The 22,380-nt window shown below is 27.9% G+C and overlaps 2 protein-coding genes across 2 annotated transcripts in view; one reads left to right on the forward strand and one right to left on the reverse strand.

Annotated features, from left to right (window-relative positions):
- Nucleotides 1-262: 262 nt before the first annotated feature.
- LOC107451982 (uncharacterized) lies at nt 263-4,508 on the reverse strand. Its single transcript, XM_016068240.4, has 2 exons — nt 4,044-4,508; nt 263-756 (listed from the first exon to the last, which is right to left on the reverse strand). The coding sequence occupies exons 1-2, from the start codon at nt 4,121-4,123 to the stop codon at nt 366-368; spliced, it is 471 nt and encodes a 156-aa protein (XP_015923726.1). The 5' UTR covers nt 4,124-4,508; the 3' UTR covers nt 263-365.
- Nucleotides 4,509-4,576: 68 nt separating this feature from the next.
- Nucleotides 4,577-22,380, forward strand: part of pasha (microprocessor complex subunit partner of drosha) — a 36,382-nt gene continuing 18,578 nt past the window's right edge. The window contains exons 1-2 of the mRNA XM_016068233.3: nt 4,577-4,739; nt 17,542-19,781. Of these exons, the coding sequence (XP_015923719.1) occupies nt 17,773-19,781 (2,009 nt within the window). The 5' untranslated portion in view covers nt 4,577-4,739; nt 17,542-17,772. The remainder of the gene's footprint in view (nt 4,740-17,541; nt 19,782-22,380) is intronic.

The raw sequence follows: 22,380 nt of genomic DNA on the forward strand, positions 1-22,380 counted from the left end.
TTAAATATTCTGTAAATATTACTGATGTAAATTATAAAACAACTAGAAGGTTAACATAAATGCTTGGAATATGAAAGTTAAATATTTTAAATTTATATAATAGAGGGCTTAATTTTGATTACTTCATAAATATGTTTTTAGGTAGACTGAGGCAGTTTCTTCCACAAAATAAGAATTGCATTACAATTTATTTCTTAAATGTTAAACACTAGGCTTTATTCTATGTTTTGGTGAATTAAAATTCTTTCTTAAAGGATACATGTGACACAATAAAATTGCGATTTATTAGAAGTTTTTAAACAGTTTATAGGAAAACAAATTTATAAATTTTTTTTTTGTACTGACATATACATTAAAATAAACAATCATTTCATTTTATTATAGGTCTTCATAAATTTTTTTGGAGGTACCAAATCATTTTTTAATCCACATCGTTTTTTTGTCCGGGTTTTGATATCACCATTTTCTTCACTGTCATTTTTAATGTCTGGTGCAGTGTTTTGAATAGGATTGCAATGAGAAAACTTGCAAGATTCACCAAGCTTACATTTACCTTTAAAAAATTTATAGCAAGGCTTTACTTGAAGTTGCATCACCTCTTTATTAGTTGTCATTTTGACATGCTTTTCAAGAATAGAATTTTCATAGCTTTCTATTTCTTTATATGGATTTGTAAATACAGAGTGAGGAATTTCTTTGGAAGTTTGATTTAACATCTCCGTTGCAGGGGCTAACCGATCATCATCATTTGGTGTACTGAAAGATAAGTTCAAAATATTAAAATCAATTGGCAAAAAAAGAAAATATGTAATAAAGAAACAATCGAGATTTAATTATTTTAATATCTTTATTTCAACATATTAAAAATTAGTTTTTTTTTAATAACTAACTTTTCTTATAATTTAACATTTATTGTTAAATTATAAGAAAATTATTCTTGTTTATTATGACTTCTGTTAGCACTTAATATTTGTTCTCAAAAAGTGATCTAGAGGTTCTCATTATATTTGAATAAACCTGATCAAAGATTTAACTTTAAATCACTTAACGTCATATTTTGTACTATAGAATGAATTTTGCTAACTGTAAAAACGCTAAAAAATTTTGGATCTAACAATCAGATTTTAAAATAAAATTTAAGAGTTTTGGAGTGGTTCTCCTGTGATATCCTAGTTAGTTGAAAAAAAAAAAAAAAACATTTAAATGTGTTTATCAAGCACAAAAATACCCTTTTTCTTCTTAATAGCTTTGGATTTTTGATACTCAAGTTGCAAGGAGTTAACATAATTTGGAAGATATGGTAGAAATATACAATAGTTTATAGCAAGGGCATACCAAAGAGATGAGGAACAAACAATCTAATGTTTCCTGAATTAAAAGTACAACCTGCTACCCATGAAAGCAATCTGAACAAAATAAAAAAAAAAAATGGAATTTTTTTTTGTAAAATAAAAGAAAGTTTGGAAATTTAAAATTGTGCATTTAAGTTTTTGATGAACCTTATCTCAACTAATGTAGTTCTTCAATCAATTTTTTTTATGGTTAACGGTACGGATTTAAGCATAGTTTTGAAAATACCTATATTTTTAATACAACATTATTATGATACACGAATTTTGAACTTTGGTTATCACTTTCGACACTCTTCGTGTGTGCCGATTTCGTCGTAAATCCAACGACTTTTTGGTAGCTAACAGTTTCTAATTTTAAACATTTAGAAGTATTTAATTTTATGTCAACATATTACAAGGTTAACTGATAAAAAGAATTTAGTGCCTATAACAATTACTACCTACAACTGTGGTCAACATGTTTGTCTAAATACTTTGGCATGCCGACCTTTGTTGGTCAATCTGCTGCGCATGTGGCCATTCACTCAAATAGGTTGTGCACCCCTAATGTAAATATACTGATTTCCTTGGTATCAATATCAGTTCCTCACCATTTCTCTATAGTGCATAGAAATACATTTTACCATGATTTGCCTGTTTTAGCCACTGGAGATTTTTTTTCTCCTGTTTTTTATTTTTTACTCCCTCGGCTACAGTAGTTTTTCTAGCTTTGTTTCCCAACTTTCAAATTCAATTTTTCTGTAGAAACTTTTCTGTCCTTGAGCGCTTGAAAAATGCTGAGTTTTGTTTCCTATTTATATATCCGTAAAGGGAATGAAGTTTTTAATCAAATATCATTTCATAAATTTTAAACAAAATCTTACCATTTCAGTTTCTTGGGATTTTTATTTAATAGATCTATATAATTTTTAATGGGGCACTTGTAGATCAAACTTTTCACAGCACCACACAGGAAAAAATCTAAACATGAAAGATCAAAAGATCTTGTTTGCCAAGGTTTGAGACCACCTCTACCAATTTTTTTCACTGGGAACGTTGCATCTAAAATGTTTGGCACAACCAAATTAAAGTGCGCACGAGGGCCCACCATTGTGCTGGAACCATATCTTTATCCTGATAGGGGTTGGATTCAGCAGCATTAGCTTTAGAAACATTTCTCATATGAATATGTTATACGATTTGTTAACCAGTGTTGTAGGAGGTATGGGACAATCAAATGGTCATGAACGATCCCTGCCGAAATATTTACAGAGAACCGCAGTTGAAACAAATGAGGATGCGTGGCATGCAGGTTCATAGTATTAAAAATGCCCTCACGTGTGAAAGTGCACTCATCCGTAAACAGAGCATGTGTTTGAAATTTAGCATCATCGCATGTTGCTAGAGAAACCAATGTACAAAATCAACACATGGCCGATTCTGCCTCGGTTACAATGCTTGTACCTTCTGTATACAATAGGGGTGTATTCCTTCCTCATGTAGCACATACCAAGAACACATTTACAGTATGTGTTATAACTCATGTGATACATCGCGGTTGTTCAACCACCCTACCTAGAATGTCTTCTAAAACGTGCAGTGTCCTGACATTCTTTTTACAGCCGGTGTCTTGCTTGGACTCAGCGAAGGATACCTTTTCAGACAGTTGCCAATGAAAACTCTTGAATCTTTTTTTATCTGGAGTGTGTCTCATCGGAAACCATTCCCGTTAAAGTTTCCTCGCCTTATTCCGCTGCACCATACACGAAATCGCATATCTGCCTATTCATGTTTCTTATAACCAGCTATCATCTTAACAATCCACGTTAAACATGCCCACTGGATGTGAGGACATACCTTCTTATATAATTTACAATGCCACCAGGTTGCTCGCCCATACTTTCTTAGAGAAATATTGCTCATGAAAAAAACATTTGTCAGATAGTAAACTTTTACTATCTTGCTTGGTCTCACCCTGCATAAAATATTTTTGAAAGTGAAAAAATGAATTTAAAAGCGGTTTATAGGAATGTTTCCATTTGGGTACTCGTTCACAACAACTGCAAATGCCTATTTGTTAAAATGCTTTAGTACTTGTAAAAAAATTAAAAAGAACATGTAGTTTCTCTGGGGAAGGTATTTTCATATTGCGCCAGCTATTGACACACACAAAAAAAGAGAATGTGTAGTTGTTTGTTAGTATGTGTTATATGAATTGGTCTCCTTCAGAAATTCTTTTTTAATTTCCTGCAAACCACTTTCTGAAAATCACCAAAAATGGACAAATATTCTGATGCAGATACCAAAATAGAAATCTTTATCATTGAACTCCTTGCAAGAAATTTCAACTAGGCCCTGAGACAATTGTCAATGTCTCCTTTCTTGTGTTAAAGGTCCAATAAATCATTTCAGGCAAATAAGTTTTTAAATTTTTTGGCGAAAAAATGCAATACAAATTGAGAAGATTTCCGTATTGGCATATGTGGCAAAAACAGCTGCTAATTATCCGCAAAAAAAAAAAAAAATCCCAGTAGGGGATTACCTCAAAGGGTGTAACTCATAGCCATTCCAGCTTTACTACCATTTTCCTTTAAGTTTTTGCAAATGTTAAGTATTTTTGCCGTGTTAGAAATTGTAGTTGGCACAAACAAATATCAATATGGAAATATCCCCAGAATATAAATTTAAAAATATGAAATAGAAGTTATTTACTTCGCTGGAGATGCAATTGAATTTTCATCTTCACTAGAAGAATCATAATCAGCAACCAATGATTTAGAATTTAACTCCATGTCTTTTATACTCGCTTATATTTAAAAAAAAGATAAGTAATTTAGGCTACTAGCATCATTCTGAATCAAATAAGAACACTGAATACTAATTTGATAAGAGTCATGATTTGGACACTGAAATATAATACTGAGCGCAATATTTCAGATATTTATATTTTCTGACAAAGTGTTTTGCTACCAAAATCAGAAGCTTGATATGAAGATTTAAAGTCAAAATAATATGAGATTCTTAGTCAAAATAATATGAGATTCAGTAATCATCATTTCTTACAGAAAGCAATATACACTTTAGCCTAATATTATTATTTAATTCTTAGTTTGTTTATTTAAGGGTGATTTTTACTGCATGTAATCCACGCACCTCCGATATACCCGTACTAATCAGGGTCATCGTCCTGAATCGCATGCAGTGAAAATATTTCAAAAGTTTAAATAGACCAATCGAATTTCGCTATTCACGCTTGCGTAAAACAGTCGCAACGCAGCACAAAAGATAATTAACGCAGACTCAAACCCTGTGCTCAAACTAAATCCATTAGCTTTAGCTTGTCTTTTGTTTATGTAATTGGCCTGGCGACAGGGTAAACGATATTTTTAACAAAAATTAGAAAAAAAGGTAATATGTTTTGTGTTATCGTAGATATTTTATCATCAGAAGCTAAATTTGTTCTGTTTTTTGGTGTATTTGTCTGATAATTTAATCTGTTTGAAAATGGTAATCTAGTGAATGAGATTAAAAACGATTTCTTGAAAAAAATATTTCTATAGCTTCAGATTATTTAAATTCTATTACATCTTTGACTTGGTTATGCATTTTTTAAAAATAAAATGTGGTCTCTTATAAAGTAATATTTATAGTTAATTACAGAGAATTTCTATTAGGTATTTATTAATTGCTGGAAATTATCTATGGACTTGTGTAACGTTTTCCATCAATTAATCACTTAAAAATTCTCTACTGAACTGTATTATAATAATTTATTGCTTTGGGCTTCTATATTTTGTCGAAAATTGCAAGCCCATTTAGAGTTATGTCTCTCTATTATAGCCGTTACTAATAATATTAAAACTTACTAATAATATTATTAATAGCAGAGGTTACCTTTTTAGTCACTAAGTTTGCGAAAAAATGTAAGAAGTTAATATTTAATGTTTTCAGTTTATTAATAAAATGTCTGTCTTGAATTAGCTTATTCAGTTCATAAAATAATTTATTAAAGTTGATTCTAGCGAAAATAAACAATCGTTTTGAAAATATAGATATAATTAGCTTTGTAGCTATTCTCATTTTTAAATATTAAAAGAAGAGTTATTAATCTACCTTCAAAACGCGACCACTACTATTGCCAAGAAATATGTAGAATTTGCCCTAACTTATATTGAATTACCATGTGTTCTATATTTGTTGTCTCATGGTGTCTCAGTCTTACCTTAAAAAGTGTTAGAAAGTTGAGTAAATTAGATATAAAGGCTATTTCTGAATTGATGTATGTCCAATTCTAATTGCCAAGATGCTGAAGGGCTTTTGAACTTACAAAAAATTTAGGAAATGAACAAAATCGTTTGTTCAGAGGTGGCTACCAGATATAGTCTTAAAATTAAGGCCTTTGTGTATTTTTTATTTATTTTGTTTCTTCACTGCTACTGCCTGGAAGTTAAACTTGAGAATCATTGTGATGCAGATTTTCTTAATACAGAAATCTACCTTTATTACCTATATGATATTTTATTTAAAGAAAATATTGTTCAGGTAATGTTAGATTTTTACAAATATAATCAGCTTGTAAACTTCTTTTGCTATCTTTCCCAACTGAGTATCATTAAAGAGCTCATTAGTTTTTAGATGTTGCTAATTTTGAAAATATATAGAAATCAATAATTATATTTGATTCAATTGTAGTTATCTTAAAATTGTTCATTCATTTTATAGAATTGAAGAATTAAATCTTTCAAAAATTATAGAAAAGAGATAGAAAAATTAGGAAGGCAGGTTTTTTTTATTTATATATAGGGGTTGATCAACATAGAAATTTCTCGCTTCAGAATTCAAGTTCATAAAATTGGTCATTTTATAAAACCACTAGTAATTGTTTTTTTCTGAGCTTAAAATGATTTTTTTATTAAATTTGAAATTAAGTGAATATTTCTTACATAATTTTTTACGTGATTTAGAAATTTTCTTAATATTTTTTTTTACTACAAAAATAGACCTCTTAAAAGTTATAACCACACCAGGCTGATATCAAAATAAAAAATATGTATGTATCCAGACTTAAATAAAATGAACTACTTTCTGTGAATGCAAAATTTCAATTAAGAAGCCTTATGCTTACATTGTTAAACTCGTGTAACTAATTTCAATCTTTTCGGCGCCACCTCACTTTGGAAAAACGAGTTTGAAATTTTTAATTTTTATAGAATTTTATGTTGATTTATACCTCAGGGGTGAGTTTGAAGGGTAAAAAGGCTGAAAATGGTTTGATTTTGAAATCCCGTAAAATCTCTATATTCGATTTTAAAATCGGGATTATGAATCTTGATGTCTGACTTTAAAATCATGTGAATGAGAATCTCCATGTTTAATTTTGAAATTATATTATTAGGAATACTAATGTCAATCGAACATGAATCATAATAGCAGGTTTTAAATATCGTGAATAAAAAACTTGATATTTGATATAATCTTAAAAATGCGAAATGCTATGTGCAATCTTAAATTGCATAAATAAGAATTGGAGTGTGTGATCTTAAATCATGTGTAGGTTATTTTAAATTACGTTTATATTCGTAGGAAAAAGTCTAAAAATGAATCTTTTTCCCCTTGAGAATTTGAAAACGACAAACTTTCTTGGAAGAAGTGAATATTTCTTCTTTTTTAGTAATAGAAATCCGCACTGGTGATAAATTTTTCTGCGAAGCGTGTTCATATACATTATACGGGCCTGTATATAGCAATCAAAGAAAATATGATTTTTTTTTTCTGTTTTATACCATTGACAAAATCATTCTAAATTTATTTTACTTGTGTTGAAAGCAGGGTTGGCTGGTTTCTAACAGGATAATTAAATCTAAGGGTTAAAACTGGCATGGTAGAAACTCAAAAAATTACATTAGTAATTATTGGTATCTAATAGATATTGAATAAGGAAAAACAATTAGATTTTAACCAAAGTTCAATGATACTTAGGTTAAAATCTTGCTATGAAGTTATGATATTAAAACCATTCAAAATTATTATTTTATTGTTTGCACTCTGGAGTAGTGTATAACAAAAACAGTTGTGGTGCTGTTTCTAAACCTAAACAATTTTTATATTTATTATTCACAAATAAGAAATTTGAGATGTTCTCTACTTCAGCAGATCAATCAAAGAACAAGCAACTTTTGTGAAACTTTCATCTAATCTATTGTACATTATTTTAAACTGAGCCTCCAGTTGTTAAACTACCTACCACCAGCTCAGGTAGTTGTGATAACTTGGATTTGAAAAGTATGTTTCAGAAAATAGTGGTAGATTTATTGAGTAAAGTTATGACATAAAATAAATCTAGGTAAATATTGATATGTAAATTTCTGTTACTTTCATCTTTAGTGTGTGATGATTTTAACTCTTTCATTCCGGTAGGGTCTGAGATTTTGAGTTCCCCTGTTACGGCAGTTTTCAGAAGGAAAGTTTTTCACTTGAACTCGACCACGGTTCCCACCCAGTGAGATAAGTAAAAGGGGTGTAAATGATTCTCCTTTCTCTTCATTGAAACTCAGTCAAGTGGGGAAAAAATGCATGCAGCAACAAATTGTTGGATAAGTTTAAAACACCCCATTTACCAAAACGTTAGTTCAGCACTTTTTTGGCGACGAATAACTAGAATTGTAAAAGTTTCCTTCCTTCTTTTTTTTTTCTTTTCACATCTTTTCTATTGTTTTTTTTTTACTCGATTTTTTTCACAAAATCATAAAATGTAAAAAGTTTAGATAAAAATTGCTCTTCAATAAATTTTTTATTACATTGCATTATTTCAAAGAATTCCTGAATAATTAATTTAGCTTTAAATAATATGTATACCATACCTCACAAATTTCTCTGTTTTACTTCTTTACTCAAATTTTATTTAACTTAAAAATAATTTGAATAATCTATTATTTTTTATTAAATGGAGATTTTTATTAAATAGTTTTTTAATAGTATATTGCATTAAATTTTTCAGAATCTTAAAGATTAAATTATAAAATTTTGCTCAATCTTAAAGATTAAAGTTTAAAGATTAATATTTTGCAGAATCTGAACAATTTAGCTATCTTAGTTTTATAAATGAGAATACCCATGGCTCGAAATGATCAGTTGAACAGTCCCCAAAAAATACTAGATTTTATTTTTTAACCGTTTGACGAAGTTGAGACACCGGTGTTCCTTTTATATATACTTTTTCTTGCACTCAAATTACCATCTATAACTTATTTCAGTATTTTTTCATTATAAAAAACAGTATGATAGTTTCTAAAAAACTCTGTTAGATTATCAGAATTATATTTATACTAAAATATGAAATATGAATATAATAATTTGAACAAAAATTTTATTTTCATACATGTAAAAAAGTTATCCGAAATTGATTTTCAAAATTAAAGAAATTGTAAAAATTGAAAATTAAAGAAAATTGTTTCTTTTAGATCAAAATAACTGTGTGTGAAAATAAAGACAAACTTTAAAAAAATATATATATAATGTTTGGAAGTGATCTGTGTTTGGAAGATTTTATCTAACTCAGAAAAAGATACGGGTGTTTCATGCTCTATTTCATAACCATAAATTATTAAAATGCTAAATATAATATTTTTCACTTATTTTCAGCCATATTGTCTTAGTGTAAACAAATTTTATACTATTTGAGTAATACTTTTTGATCCCCACAATTAGATTCAGAGAGAGTAATAGAAAGGTATAATATTTAAAGGTATAAGTTTCAATCTTTCTCTTTACTGATCTATGAAGGCCATATATTCCAAATTATCTTTTCCTTTCTGACAACAATATTTTGAAAAATATTTATTTTCATTCTGAGGAATCACCTGTGTATTGAATTTTTCATAGAAATCAATAGTTATATGAAATAATATGCATATTCTAAGTGGACCTCTTAAGACGAAAATATTATTTCTTTTCATTAAATAGAATCATCACTCAAAATTATTAAATTTTGAGTGATAATATTTAGAGCAGCATTTTATTGCAGAGCACATCTTATATTGTTCAATAAATTAGTAATAAAACTGAATGATATCAAGACCTGCGTTTTCATCTTTAAGAACTAAGCCTTTACATAACGTGCTCGCTATCTTGTAGGCAAGAACATTCGGATAGTGTCATCGGCTTCATTAACTTTAAATTAAATTATAACAAAAACTATTCCCGCATCTGGTGGCCACAAGTTATCACATTTTATTTGTGTGTATTATTATAGATATATGGTTAGTTTATGATTGAAGAATCAGAAAGATGGATTAGTCTGTTTAGTATCTCTTTTTTTTTCAGTGAAAAGAAATCTGTGAAAAAATAGAATACTATCATCTTAGCTAATTTGTATATAATTATCAAGCATAATTTACTTTCAACGGTATAAGTGTAATATTAAGCAATTTGTTGACATTAATATTTGATAATGGAGAATTTCAAAGTTGTTAGAATTCCTTAAATTCATTTTTTAATAAAAATAAAAGAATTTTCTTTTGTAGTTTGAAAGTATATTATTTAGTCTAAGTTTTAAAATACAAGTCTAGTTACAGATTCTTTTTTTTCTCCCAATAACCACTTTTGACGTCGAATCGGAATTTGTTTGCGTAAACGTTCAACAATAAATTAAAGAATGTGGTTAGTTCTTCACGGTTAAATGAAGCCCAATTGTTATTTTTCTAAGAAAATGTTTCTTGCTGGTTGCAATCCTTTTCAGCAAAAATGGCCAAAGTAAAATAAATTTTAGCTTTTACTATCTTATGTCAAGAAGTGTTTTGCATAGTATATTATTATATTCTCATTACGCAGCAGGTATTCGTCTTACACGCCTCAACTCAGTACCCTTTCCAACCGGCTCAATCATTCACAACACACATCGTAAATTCTTTCCCTTTTGTATAGCGATTGACACCAATATATTCTTCGATCAAGGTGTGCTGGCCTCCTTCTCCGAAAAAAAATAAATAAATAAAATGGAAACTGTATGTGAATCCTTCTTGCTCGTATATTTTTAGAAACATTTCGCCCTAGATAATTTTTAAAAAAAATAATTGCTGTCGTAATTTTACAAATGTTATTAATTTATCTATTTAATTATCTTTTTCTTATTTATTTCTTACGTTAAATGCTTTAATAAGTCACATAGGTGCTAAGCATTGTTTATTGTTGCAAAAACAAAAGTTTATATAAAACAGAACTAAAGTAATTCAGTTGTTTTTAAATTTTCTCTATAGAAAAAAAGCATAAACGATAAAGAAATTAATACAATTAAAGATACTATCTGATTAATTTTAATATTTTGGAAGGCTTTTTCTAAATTTTAAAAGTATTTTTTATTACACTCAGTTTTTTAAAAAATTAAATAAATGAATAAAGTAAACAGCACATTGGAGCGGGAAGGTGATAATGTCCATTCCGTTATATTAACATTTTAAATAAAACCTGTTGATACTTGAGTTTTTTTAAAAGTAAAATGTTTCATTTATGTTCTTTTTTTCAATATTAACGTGAATAATTTTAATAAATAGAAATAGTAGTATGTTACATGGTTAATAGCATTAAAATAACTTAAATCTTGAAAGAAAATAATAATAATAAATAAACACACTGAATAATTTTTTTTAAAAATTTAATTAATGAGGTAAAAACATTTCTAATTTCTTAAAACAAAATAAGAAGAGATACATGCAATGTCAGAAAAATCAGTGCAAGATTAAATTTGCTACAACCGCAAAGAAACATCAAGTTAAGCCATATTTTCTATTCAATTCTAGCCAAAGTATTGAGCGATTCAAAATTTGATTGACGCAAAATGAAATTCATTTATACGTTGCAAAAAAAATTACAATTTTTTTATAGAAATATATCACTTTTTAGTCTTAGACTTACTTTGAATAATTATTGCTAAATTATTTGAAACGTGTACCATTGTTTTTTTTCGCAATAAAATTTAAAGCATAATATTTACTTCACTGATAATTTGAATATAAATTATTATATTATACTCGATATGATTGTTTTAATGCAGACATGTTTGTATATAATAATATTTTTTTTTTATATTTTGCTATATTGGAGACAATAGTTACAGACAGAAATCATACGTTTTGGGGCGGAAAAAAAATAAGGCACAAATCGTTAGTCTAGAAAACTTCTAGAAGTTTTTATTTTATACTTTGGTTGATTCCAGGCGAAAATCGTTTAATATTTGAAAGCGTAGTTAGTGATTCTAATCAATGACATAGCAAGGTTTTTGATTTTTATTCACAAATAGGTAGCGTCTTAGGTACAAATTGTGGATTTTTATTAGATAACTCAGTTCTTGTAAGTATTGCGGCAAAACTTTTCGTGAACATTGTATACAAATTCAAGAAAATTCAGTTGGGAGCAAAAAATAATACACTAAACTCAGCAACCACCAAAAAATAAAATGATTGGTAGAACAAACTGGAAGATATTTGGGGAAATTATAAAACGTCTATTGGTGATGAAGGAAAATGCCCAAATATCATTTTAATTACTCACAAAAGGTAGATAAGGACAGAATAAGATAGATAGAGGAAGCTACGAATAAGAAAGGGATGAAAAGGTTCCTTTCCTAGTTTTTCAGGAATACGAACTTATAGAATGCATGGTGTCATAAAATTATCCCCGCTCGTTCTTCCAGGCTAACAGTAAATACTTTTATACGTCGTCTAGAACAATCAAACTTTCAAAATATTTTTGAAATAGAAGCGATTTTTTAGAAATTTTATCCATTCCTCATATAAGAAGAAAAATTATTGCACTTTCTCCTAAATTAGAACTCATAGAAAAACGGCAGACCACATTCATTCATAACGAAAATTACTAGACTTAGTCCCCCTCGTGTCCTCCCTCGTGAAACAGTTGATTTTTATCTATTTTTTAATTTAAGCATACATAGACAAAGAGGTTATTCAAAAGAAAATAAAAGGAAAATTATGACTGACTAGAACTAAAGTCTTTTTCAAATTGTATTCAAATGATTAATTTATTGACAAAATTTGAAATTTATTAAAATTGCTAAAATCGAAACAGAGCAAAAAACTTAGGTAACTGTTTCCAATTGCGTTATTAAAAAAAAAAAAAAAAAAAATTTAAAAAGGAGAAAAAAAAGCTGAAAAGACAGCAAAACAACTATTGTTTTCTTTTTAGGAATTTTCTTTAAGAAAAAAAAAAAGATTTGATTACATAAAATATGATAGAGTTTTCTTATGTCTACCAATATTAATCATCAGATTTTGAATAAATTGTTTTGAATTAATTTCAATTGAATGGTACCATTGAAATAAATTTATTTTATGAATATGCTTACATTTATTTAATGGTTGATTTTGTGAAGTGATTTAAAATTTAAATATAACTATACAATGTAATTTCTTATATCATTGAAATCTTTAAAGTTTTAAATTATAATTTCTGCGCAATTAGATTTTTTTGAACAAGTATTTTAAATTCCTTAAAAGTTCTGTTTTCAAAATCTTTATTAAATATTCTAAATACTGTTAAATCTGTATTAAGATTGGCTGCCAGCAAAAAAAAAAAAAAATGCCCACAATATTTAAAATCTTTTAATTTTTAAGTATTAGTTTTTAGACATTAAATTTCATTATTTCTAATAAAAATCACATTTCTTATTTTGAAAAAAAAAATTTAAGAAGAGAGAAAAATAACTAAGTAGAGGAAGTTTATTTCTTATAATTTTCTGTTTCTACTTTGCATTAGTAACAATATATGTCTCTGCTTAATTATTTACTTACTTAATTATATATTTTTTTTATGTGTGGATAAAATTTTTTTCCATTTTTTTTCTTAAATCTATGGGAAACACCATAAACTAGGGTACGTAGTCGATCAGAGAAGGTATATATGAAATTGAAAATGCATGAAAAATTTGCACTTAATAAATTGAAGTATATATTATTTTCCCCTAATTAAAACAATTAAAATTTAATTAACTCATGTTATTGTTTAAAGAGAGAGAGACTAACAGTTAAATTATTAGACATTATTTACTAAAAGAAACTAATTAAATACAATAGAAAAAGTGTAATAGAAAAAAGGCTAGATATCTTTAGTTTTATCACCATAGAAAAACCAACAGTACTTAGTTAATATTATATTTATAAATCTGATGAAAATTGCACGACCTTTTGGTGTGACAATGTTTGAATATGAATTTCTCTAACTTTTTTTTCTCCAATATCAGTTTTATCTATATCTTTTTCTTAAGGTGTTCCGTGTTTTTTCCTTATTTTTTACGATGATCGCTAATCTCTCTCTCCCAGAAAAAAAAAAAAATATATAGTATAATTTTTTCTTGAATTTAAAAAAAAAACCAACAGAAAATGAAGTGGTTGAATTTTGTGTATTTTTCTTTGGTGACGTTTACTGTGTGCAATACCTTACAATGCCTTTCCGCAGCTATTGTAATTCCACAAGTAACAATGCAGAAGGAATAGACAAGTATTGAAAGAATTTCTGCCTCTGGTAACTGTGGGTTAGTAGGATAGTTTAGATGCCCTGTGGTGAAGAGGAGTCAAAAAGCTTTGTGAAATGTTTCTATGTAAAGCAAATAGTGGACAACCGTATTGTACAAATCATTACTCAGAATACTTAAAAACATTTGACTTTCCCTTGCCGCGAAAAAAAAAAAGAAAGAAATATTCCTAAGGGAGTACTACCACAGTAATATAAATTTGAAATAGAACACTGAATGATTTTTATGGAAAAAAAAATATTACGCATAATTAAGAAAAAGAAAAAAAAAAGAAAATATTTATTATTTAAAGTTAGTAAAATATTAACACTAATCATTAGCATTTTGAATAACATTAAAACGGTTTGATATCAATGAGGTTGAGAATCAATGAGTATTTTGATCGATAAAAACTTGATTTTTGTATGACAAATGAAAGGCTTTCAAACATTTTCGAAAATTTGTTAGGTCGTCTATTTCTAAACATTTTCTGAACAAAAATAAACGAAAAAAAGTAGAAATACTGAAAATTCCTTAGAATAAATTCGTATCTTTTCTTACATTGAAATAAATTTGTAGACATTAATGTATTGTATTTTCAATATTTTTATGCACCATAAAATATAAAAAGATAATGTCTAAGTTTCTTTATTCGCGATCAATATCGAGTAACATAACGACGCATATCATAATGAAAAATATAAGTTTCAATATTGTTAGAAATTTTTAAATTTAAAAAAGTAACTAAAACAAGAAACCTGTCCTTTTTCACTTTCAATCCTTTTTTTTTCTTTTCGATTTATGTGGCGTATTATTATTTAACAATAAAGCATTGATCTTTATCATTCGAAGACTATTCGAAAGTTTTAGGTAAGTGTTCCTGAGGTTTCCTTATGTACCCGCTCAAAAGCACATTAATACGTATATGTACGCATAAAACACTACATTTCCTCTGTGTACTAGTTAAATTGTTTTGAAAAAAAATTCCGCGAAAAACTATGTAATTAAATTTTGATTCCACTTTTTAATAAGAAAAATTAAGTATAAGGTAATTGCTCAAGCATCATAAAGCTCCAAAGACTTGAGAATAAGAATTGTATTAGGTAATTAAGTTGAAATATCAAACAAATTTCTGTATGCGCTAATTACAAACGCTTTTTTTTATTACAAAAGTGTTTTTTTTTTCTTTCTTTCTTTTTTTTTTTTTTTTTTTTTTTTTTTTACACGGATGTATTTTAACAAGTAAGAGAAAGGTTCATCAATGTTTGACAGAATTAATTAAACAACTTTCTTGTTCCTATGAATAGGGAATAATGTGGTTAGAGTGAAGTACAGTTTCGTCAGTTTAGGGTATTTTGTCAGTAAACTCCACATGGAAATCCAATATGGCAACAGTTTATTTTACGTTTCAGTTAAAAGAAAAAATTTCAAATTCATATATACTTATATTTAGCACGATTTTAACAACTCAAATTGCCACAAATGAACATAGCAGTTGATTAAAACCTTTTTTTTTATTTATTTATTTTTTTTTTTGCTTCGAAAATAAAATTTCATAATGTGATATGAAGAAAGTTATAATTTCGTTTCCAAATTTATAGGGTAATGCAAAGAAAAATTATTAAACCGAAGAAATTAATATATGTTCCATAATTATTCGCAGTTTGCTTAACGGTTGCGCTATAACAAACTCGTGTGGCTAAGAGAAAAGAATTATTAAAGTATAGCAGCTCTTAGGAATTCCCGAGAAGAAAAAAAAAACGCTATGTTTTAGTTTTAATTATAATTTGAGACAATTATAAATTCTTATTGATTAAATAATTGTAAATACTTTAACATCAAGTCAGAAAAACATTTATTTATTTATTTATTTATTATTATTTTTTTATAAAAAAGGGCTGTGAAGCATTTCGTTATGGCACAGGATACGTCCATTTATTGATTTAAAACAATGTCTTTCCATGAAGTTTGCATTAGAAGATAAAATTTGGTGTTTGGCGCTTTCTCTAAGAACCTTGCCTACAATTTTTAAAGTTAAGAATAGCAACCTTAGGAGAAGACTTTTCAACAATGCAAGGGGAGGAAACTAATTGATGTTAACTGACAATCCTATTTTCTCCCCTCCCCCAATGAACCCCAACAACCGCGAAGCTATCTTCCCCACCTTATTCACCAGGAGAGTCACGAAACAACACCTATCCGGAGTTTGCATGTAGATGTTTTTTCGTGACGCTTCGGAAATAAGGGGTTAATCCCCAATACTTTGGATAAGACAAATGATAATCTGTAACGGCCGATTTAAATCTGTATGTAACTTCTTTTTCATAAAATTCTGTTTCTGAACTAAATCATCCGTTAATGGCCCAAAAATTCCTTAGTTGGGAATATCATCTTCATGTTCAAGTGTTTTGATTTAATAATTTTTTTACATTAAATTTTATTAAATATTTATTATCAAATTCTTATAATGTTGAAAAAAAGTTGAATTTTTTAGTTTAAAGTTCATGGTAAACTTTTTTACCTTGTTACCTACAAAGGTTTACCTTTGTTAATAACTTTCTTGAAGTGGGTTTGAATAAATTTGGTAACCATTTGTTAGTTTAAGAAAATGTATAAAAGTTATAAAATACATAATTCCTTTTGAAGTTTGTAGCAGTTATAAAATTTATTTTATGAGTAACGAAAAATGAAAATGAATAAGTTCCGAATAGGTTGTGGCAAATATACTTATCACAGAAAAAAAATTGGTAATAAAATTTAGATTAATTTTCTATAAGCTAAATTAGTTTTTTTCTTCCTTATATCAATTACGATTCTGATATCAATTTCAATTCCAGAAATACTTTAATTTACCTTTACTAGAAATAAATAGCCCATTAAAGGGTTAAACAAGTGTCATTTAGTTATTACCAGAAAATAGAAATATTGGGAATGTTTTTTACTTGCTGCCAGTTAGACCAGCTTATGCCACTAGCAGGACTAAAATCCAACCCTTAAAAGTCAGATGAAAAGTGTGAATGATCAGTATGAAAATTTTACAGTCCATCTATTCAAGACCTAACCTAATAAATACATACCTCCTTCATGTAGTATAATATCAGGGGTCTGTCTAGGCCGAATTTGCTACCGTTTAGCGGTACCTTCACAAATTCAACTTTAGGAAAAACTGTAGTTTCACAAAATACTTTTTCTTATAATTTTATTTTTGTATTCCTTAAGAAACGATAAATCCATATTTTTACCGTATTTTTGTGTTGATTTTTTTATATAGTTTTTAATTTTTCACAAATTATGTCTAAGTTTTCACAAAATAGGTACCTCTCAGAAAAACCTAGACAGACCCCTGAATATATAATATAGTTAAGCTGTGTTCGTATTAACATTAACCCTCTGAGCGTGCATTATTCCTGACTATTTTCAAACTTTCAGGTTTCAGCTTTCTTGTATGAAACTGGTTTTTCTCATGGTGTATTGAATAAAAAAATAATGCATGTCTAAGAAATTTCAGTACAATTTTGTCCAGTAGCTAAATGGTTAGAGGGTTAAGTATCATGGTTTAAAATAGAAAATAATGTTGTAATGAATTTCAAATAGTTTACTAAAATAAATTTTCAATCTTATATAAGTCTCTACTTTATTTTGTATGATGTCTTTATTTTGTATGATAATATTTTATTTATTTATTTATAGATTACTTGACTATCGATGAAACTTTATACTGATGTAAAGATGAATAAATTGGGTATCTAGCTTGAACTAAGGAGCTTTACTCTTGAATCATGCACAGATAATGATTTTAGTTACTTTTCAATATTGTATGTATGTTAGACGTAAAATTCTAGTGGCATTTAGAGTTTTACTATTTAATTAATTCATAATTATCAATTTTAACTAATATAAAAGAATTTTAAATATAATAAAATGGATCAATCACCAGATACCACACCTCAAAAAACTTCTCCATTTATTATAAAATTAAGTTGTGCATCTTCCAGCAAAGAGCCAGATGCATCATCTAGTGAACCAGCAATAGATTCTGCAACTTCACTTGCAACAAAACCTATAGCCGTTAAAATGAAGCCAGTAGCCCTTACGTTATGTCGCCTGTCCAAAGATGGCATCCTCACTAAATCTCCTGAACCTCTTAAAATATCTCCGGCTCTTTCTCTTAAACTCGGTGCTGCATTAAGGGAGAGAATACCATTGAAAAGTCTTCCTAGTCAGAAAGAAACTGTTGATACCAAATTGGATAACTTAAATGAAGCAGGTGTTCAAAGGCAATCTCTTACCTCACATTCGTCTAAGCTGTCTGATAATAGGCTGGACTTTGTGCAAGGTGGAGATAAGTCTCAAGTGTGGCAGCTGACTCAACCACCGCTAACCATGCAACCGTCCAATCTACATACTGATGACTTGTTGGACGCTAAGTATGGTGGAGGTGGATTGGAAACAACAGTAGTACAGGGCTCTTCTACAACTCTTTCTCCAGTTGCTAGTGGCAATGTAACGAGTGCAAAATGTACAAAGAAACAGATTTCAGAAATAGAAACTGAAATAGAGCCAGCAAGGAAAAAAATAAAATTATGTGATACTGCTGAAGTTGTATCAGAAACCCAGCCTCTATCACCAATGGATATTACAATTGCAGATATAAATACAAAAAAATCTAAAATAATTGAATTCAGAAATCCTCCCAGTGAGCAAATCTGTATAGAATCTTCTATATGTATGTTAGATAAGGAAAAAAGTGCATCTATAGTCGCTCAGCCGCAGATTTGTCCTTCTACATCACTTCCTTCTTCAGTAGAGAAAACAAATTTATCTGTCAAATCAGAACAAACTAAAATAATTCTTGATAAAAAACCTTTTGCAGTAACAACTGATCATCATTTAGTAATTGCCTGTTCTTCTGATACTTCTAATTTAGGTAGCAAAGATGAGTCTGTTGAAAATTTCAAAACCAGTTCTCCATTAAAATCAAGAGATTCTGATGCTAACCAGCAATTGTTAAATCCTCAAACTTTTACTCCTAAAGTAATTAAAATTGATGAATCAGATGATAAATCAAAATTGAAAAAGCCAGTATCTTTGCTTGATGTAGACCAAGAAAATAAAGTTGAAGCTTTGGAATCGAGGGTAAATCTCGAGTCAATAAAATCTTTTTCTCCAACATTAACTAATTTTGCTTTGAATAGTGAACCTATCACTAACCTAAGAGATGAGGAAATTAAGGTTAATGACACCTTTATTAGCCAAATGAAGGCATGTGAAATAGATCAGAATTTAAAACCCAACCTTAAAAGTACTTGTACATTTGATCAATCATCTCAAAAGAATGCATCTTTCAGTTCAAATGACTTAAAAGCTATTTCTCTTGACTCTAATCACGATGATTTAGTTAAAAATAACTCTTCAAAAATAGAGGATAAGAATATGTCTATTGATACAAAGGATCAAGATAAAAAGAGTGGTTCTTCTTGCAAAGAAGTTAAAGTTTGCCCTTTTAAACTTAATTTTGAAGGTAAACTTAATGTAGAAATAAATAAATCGAAAAAAGTCAAATTCAAAAATGAGGCAGTAAAAAAGGATTTTGTACCGCTACATCTTTCTAAAGATGATTTTAATAGTGAGGCAAGGAATGAAACTGATCAAAATTCTAAAGAATCTCTAGTTTATTATGATGATGAGTCACTTAAGTCTAACAATAATTGTGAAATGGATAGTCAGTCTAAAGTGCTACTAGAAAAATCCTCGAAAAGCAATTCACAATCTGAATCTGTTGTAAATAACAATTTTGAAATCAAGGACAAGAAACTGGATTCTAAAGAACAGAAATTAGAGGGTCAGGATGAAGATTATTCTGGTGATGAAGGTAATGAGCTGCTGGGAATTTCCTCTGATGAATCAAATCAAATGGAATCTCAAAATGGGTAATATATTTCGTAAGGTTTTTTTTTTAAATGTCATTTATATATAATACTATTTTGTTCTAATGTCAAAACTAGGACTGGGTGAAATGCTGATTTTACACATACATCGTCATACAGATATAATGGCTTTCGTTTCTCGTAATGCATCTTGACTCTGGTTTAAGCCACTCAAAATGTAAAGATTTAACGTGCGAGGATCTTTGTCTATACTAACACTGTTACCATGTTTATTTCGTGATGCTGAATGGCACGAATCTCAGTCGCAGTTTTGTGGGTGTTTCATCGTCGGATTGACCTGAAAATTTAAATTTTAAGTTAATTAATTAAAACTTTAATTTAATAACTTTAATAACTTTAATTTAAATTTTAGTCTGTGGCTGATAGACTCCAATAACTTAGTAGGCACTTTTTCCCTAATAAGTCTATGACCAATATCGATAGATCCTTTTTCAATAGCCACATTTTGCAAACTTTTTTTTTTGTTGCTTGAATTGAATTATATTTTTGAAAAAAATTCACTTTAAAAATAATCTGAAACTATTAAAAGCTTATTCAATAGTAAGAATATTATAAATATAAGACAAAATTTAGTTAAACTTACTGACTTTAAAGAACTTAATGTGAAAATATTTGGAAGGCAAAATAATTTATTGTATACATTACAACTTTGAAAAAGAGCCTCCCCCCCCCCTACAAGGATCTTTCCATCAAAAATTGATAGATTCTGAAGGATCAAAATTTTGAATGGATAAATTGGACATTTTAATGAAATTCTGTTTTCCAGAGTCTTTCTGTATTTATCATTAAAAGATATTCAAAAGAAAAAACGACGGAATAATGACTGGTTGTTTATTTAATTTAAGTCACCACATGGCTGTAGTTATTTTCAGGTCTATCTTCAGAATGTAGAATTTTTTTTTTTTTTTTGTTACTTTCAGTTTTCTATTACTTAAATTTTGTCTTGTCTTAAATTTTGTTTTATTTCATGAAATTTTTTATAAAGAGACTTATTATAACTTCCCCCTTGCAGAAAGATTTTTCATTTGGGTAGGGGAAAATTTTGGTTTTCCTTTCTGCAGACTTTTTTTTTCTTTCAAAGATGTCTTTCTTGCGTATCAGAGAGGAAAGAAATAATCCTGATTTTTTAAAATTCTTTTTTGAGATTTAAAAAAAAATATCTGTGATGACTGGCTTTAGCTAGAATTTCAAATTATTAATATGAAATAAAAATTTCAGAAATTGCGAAAGTTTAAAAAGATAGTTCGCTTTAGAAATGGTGTTCTTTCTTTCATTTTTTTCTTCTTTAAAGCACACCTTGTTTTACATAAATTTTTTTGAGTAACTCTTTTTTAAAGAGTCCTATTTGCGTGATTTCGTTGTTAATCTTCATTTTGGGAGTTACTGCTTGGATTTTACGAATTTTAATTTATTATCGCTTAATTTATTCACGGATTTTGATTTTATGTAATGATTTGCAAAATTCGAAAGAGGAAATAATTAGTGTATTTTTCCACCAACAAAATGCGAGAATATTGCCTATAATAGAAATTAAAAAATATTACTTTTACAGTTGAAATTTTTTATACATTTTAATTGTATACTTTCTCCTGTAATTGCAACGTTTCTGTTACTTGAAATTAATGATTGCTATAATTAAAAGTATCTTAAAGCAAGATATATTATATCAGTGCTAGGGAAGTTAGTCGCAGAAAGGCGGAAAAAATTCTGCCACAGGGATAATTTCATGCAGTTTATTTTTAGTAGAACCTTTATTATTTTGCGATTGCTCTGTATTATTTGGTTCTGAACTCAATCTATTTGTCAAAAAAAAAATATTTATATGTCTAATGATTTTTTTTTCATTAATTGCTATTCTAAACATTTTTTTAATTTATTTATTGAAAGACATTTAATGGCATATATTGTAGTTAAATAATTTATACTTTTTTGTAATAAGTTTGTATTTTTCTTCTTTTCTTTAATTATGTCGATGCATGTATATATATAATTGAAATAATTTTATTTTTTTATTGCTTTTGTTTTTATTTTAAAAGAAATAATAAAAAGCTTATAGTTATTTATCTAATATTCAGCCATTAATCAACCCAACTTTGGATTGAAAGGAGCTTTTTTTTTTATTATAAAAGTCGTTAAATTCTTAAAATTAATGTGCATAATGTTAGTTTTTTCCAACCACTTTTTTTTTTTTTTTTTTGAAATTTGTTGAATGTTTTTTCTTTAATTTTATTATTTTTAATCCTATAGATTTTTAACTGAATTTAGTTCCAAAAAAATTAAAACAAAGTTATTAAAGTTTTTCAGCATTTAACTATTAGTGTAAATGACTTGTTTTAACTAAATGAGAAGTTAAGTGATGTTCTGATATTTTAAAAGTAGTGTTTTTTTAATAATTTAACAATAGCTCTAGTATTAATTTTATTTATTTACTTATTTTTCCTTAAATTTTCTTTCAATAGCTGTAAGCTAAATATTTTGATAGAAATCCAGTATTGTTTTTAAACTAAATCTTAACTCAATTTTATTTTCAAAAATTAAACAAAACAAAGCTTACATTTATTTTTATGTTTATTACATATAG

This window comes from Parasteatoda tepidariorum, chromosome 4 (assembly GCF_982258835.1).
Source record: "Parasteatoda tepidariorum strain Cologne lab strain chromosome 4, Ptep-v5.0, whole genome shotgun sequence".
Classification (NCBI taxonomy): domain Eukaryota; kingdom Metazoa; phylum Arthropoda; class Arachnida; order Araneae; family Theridiidae; genus Parasteatoda; species Parasteatoda tepidariorum.

Excerpts from the sequence above, each read along its gene's own strand:
- LOC107451982 (XM_016068240.4), bottom strand. The coding sequence starts at position 4,123 with ATGGAGTTAAATTCTAAATCATTGGTTGCTGATTATGATTCTTCTAGT. Across the intron at positions 757-4,043 it reads TCAATTGCATCTCCAGCGAA|TACACCAAATGATGATGATC; the intron begins GTAAATAACTTC and ends CTTATCTTTCAG.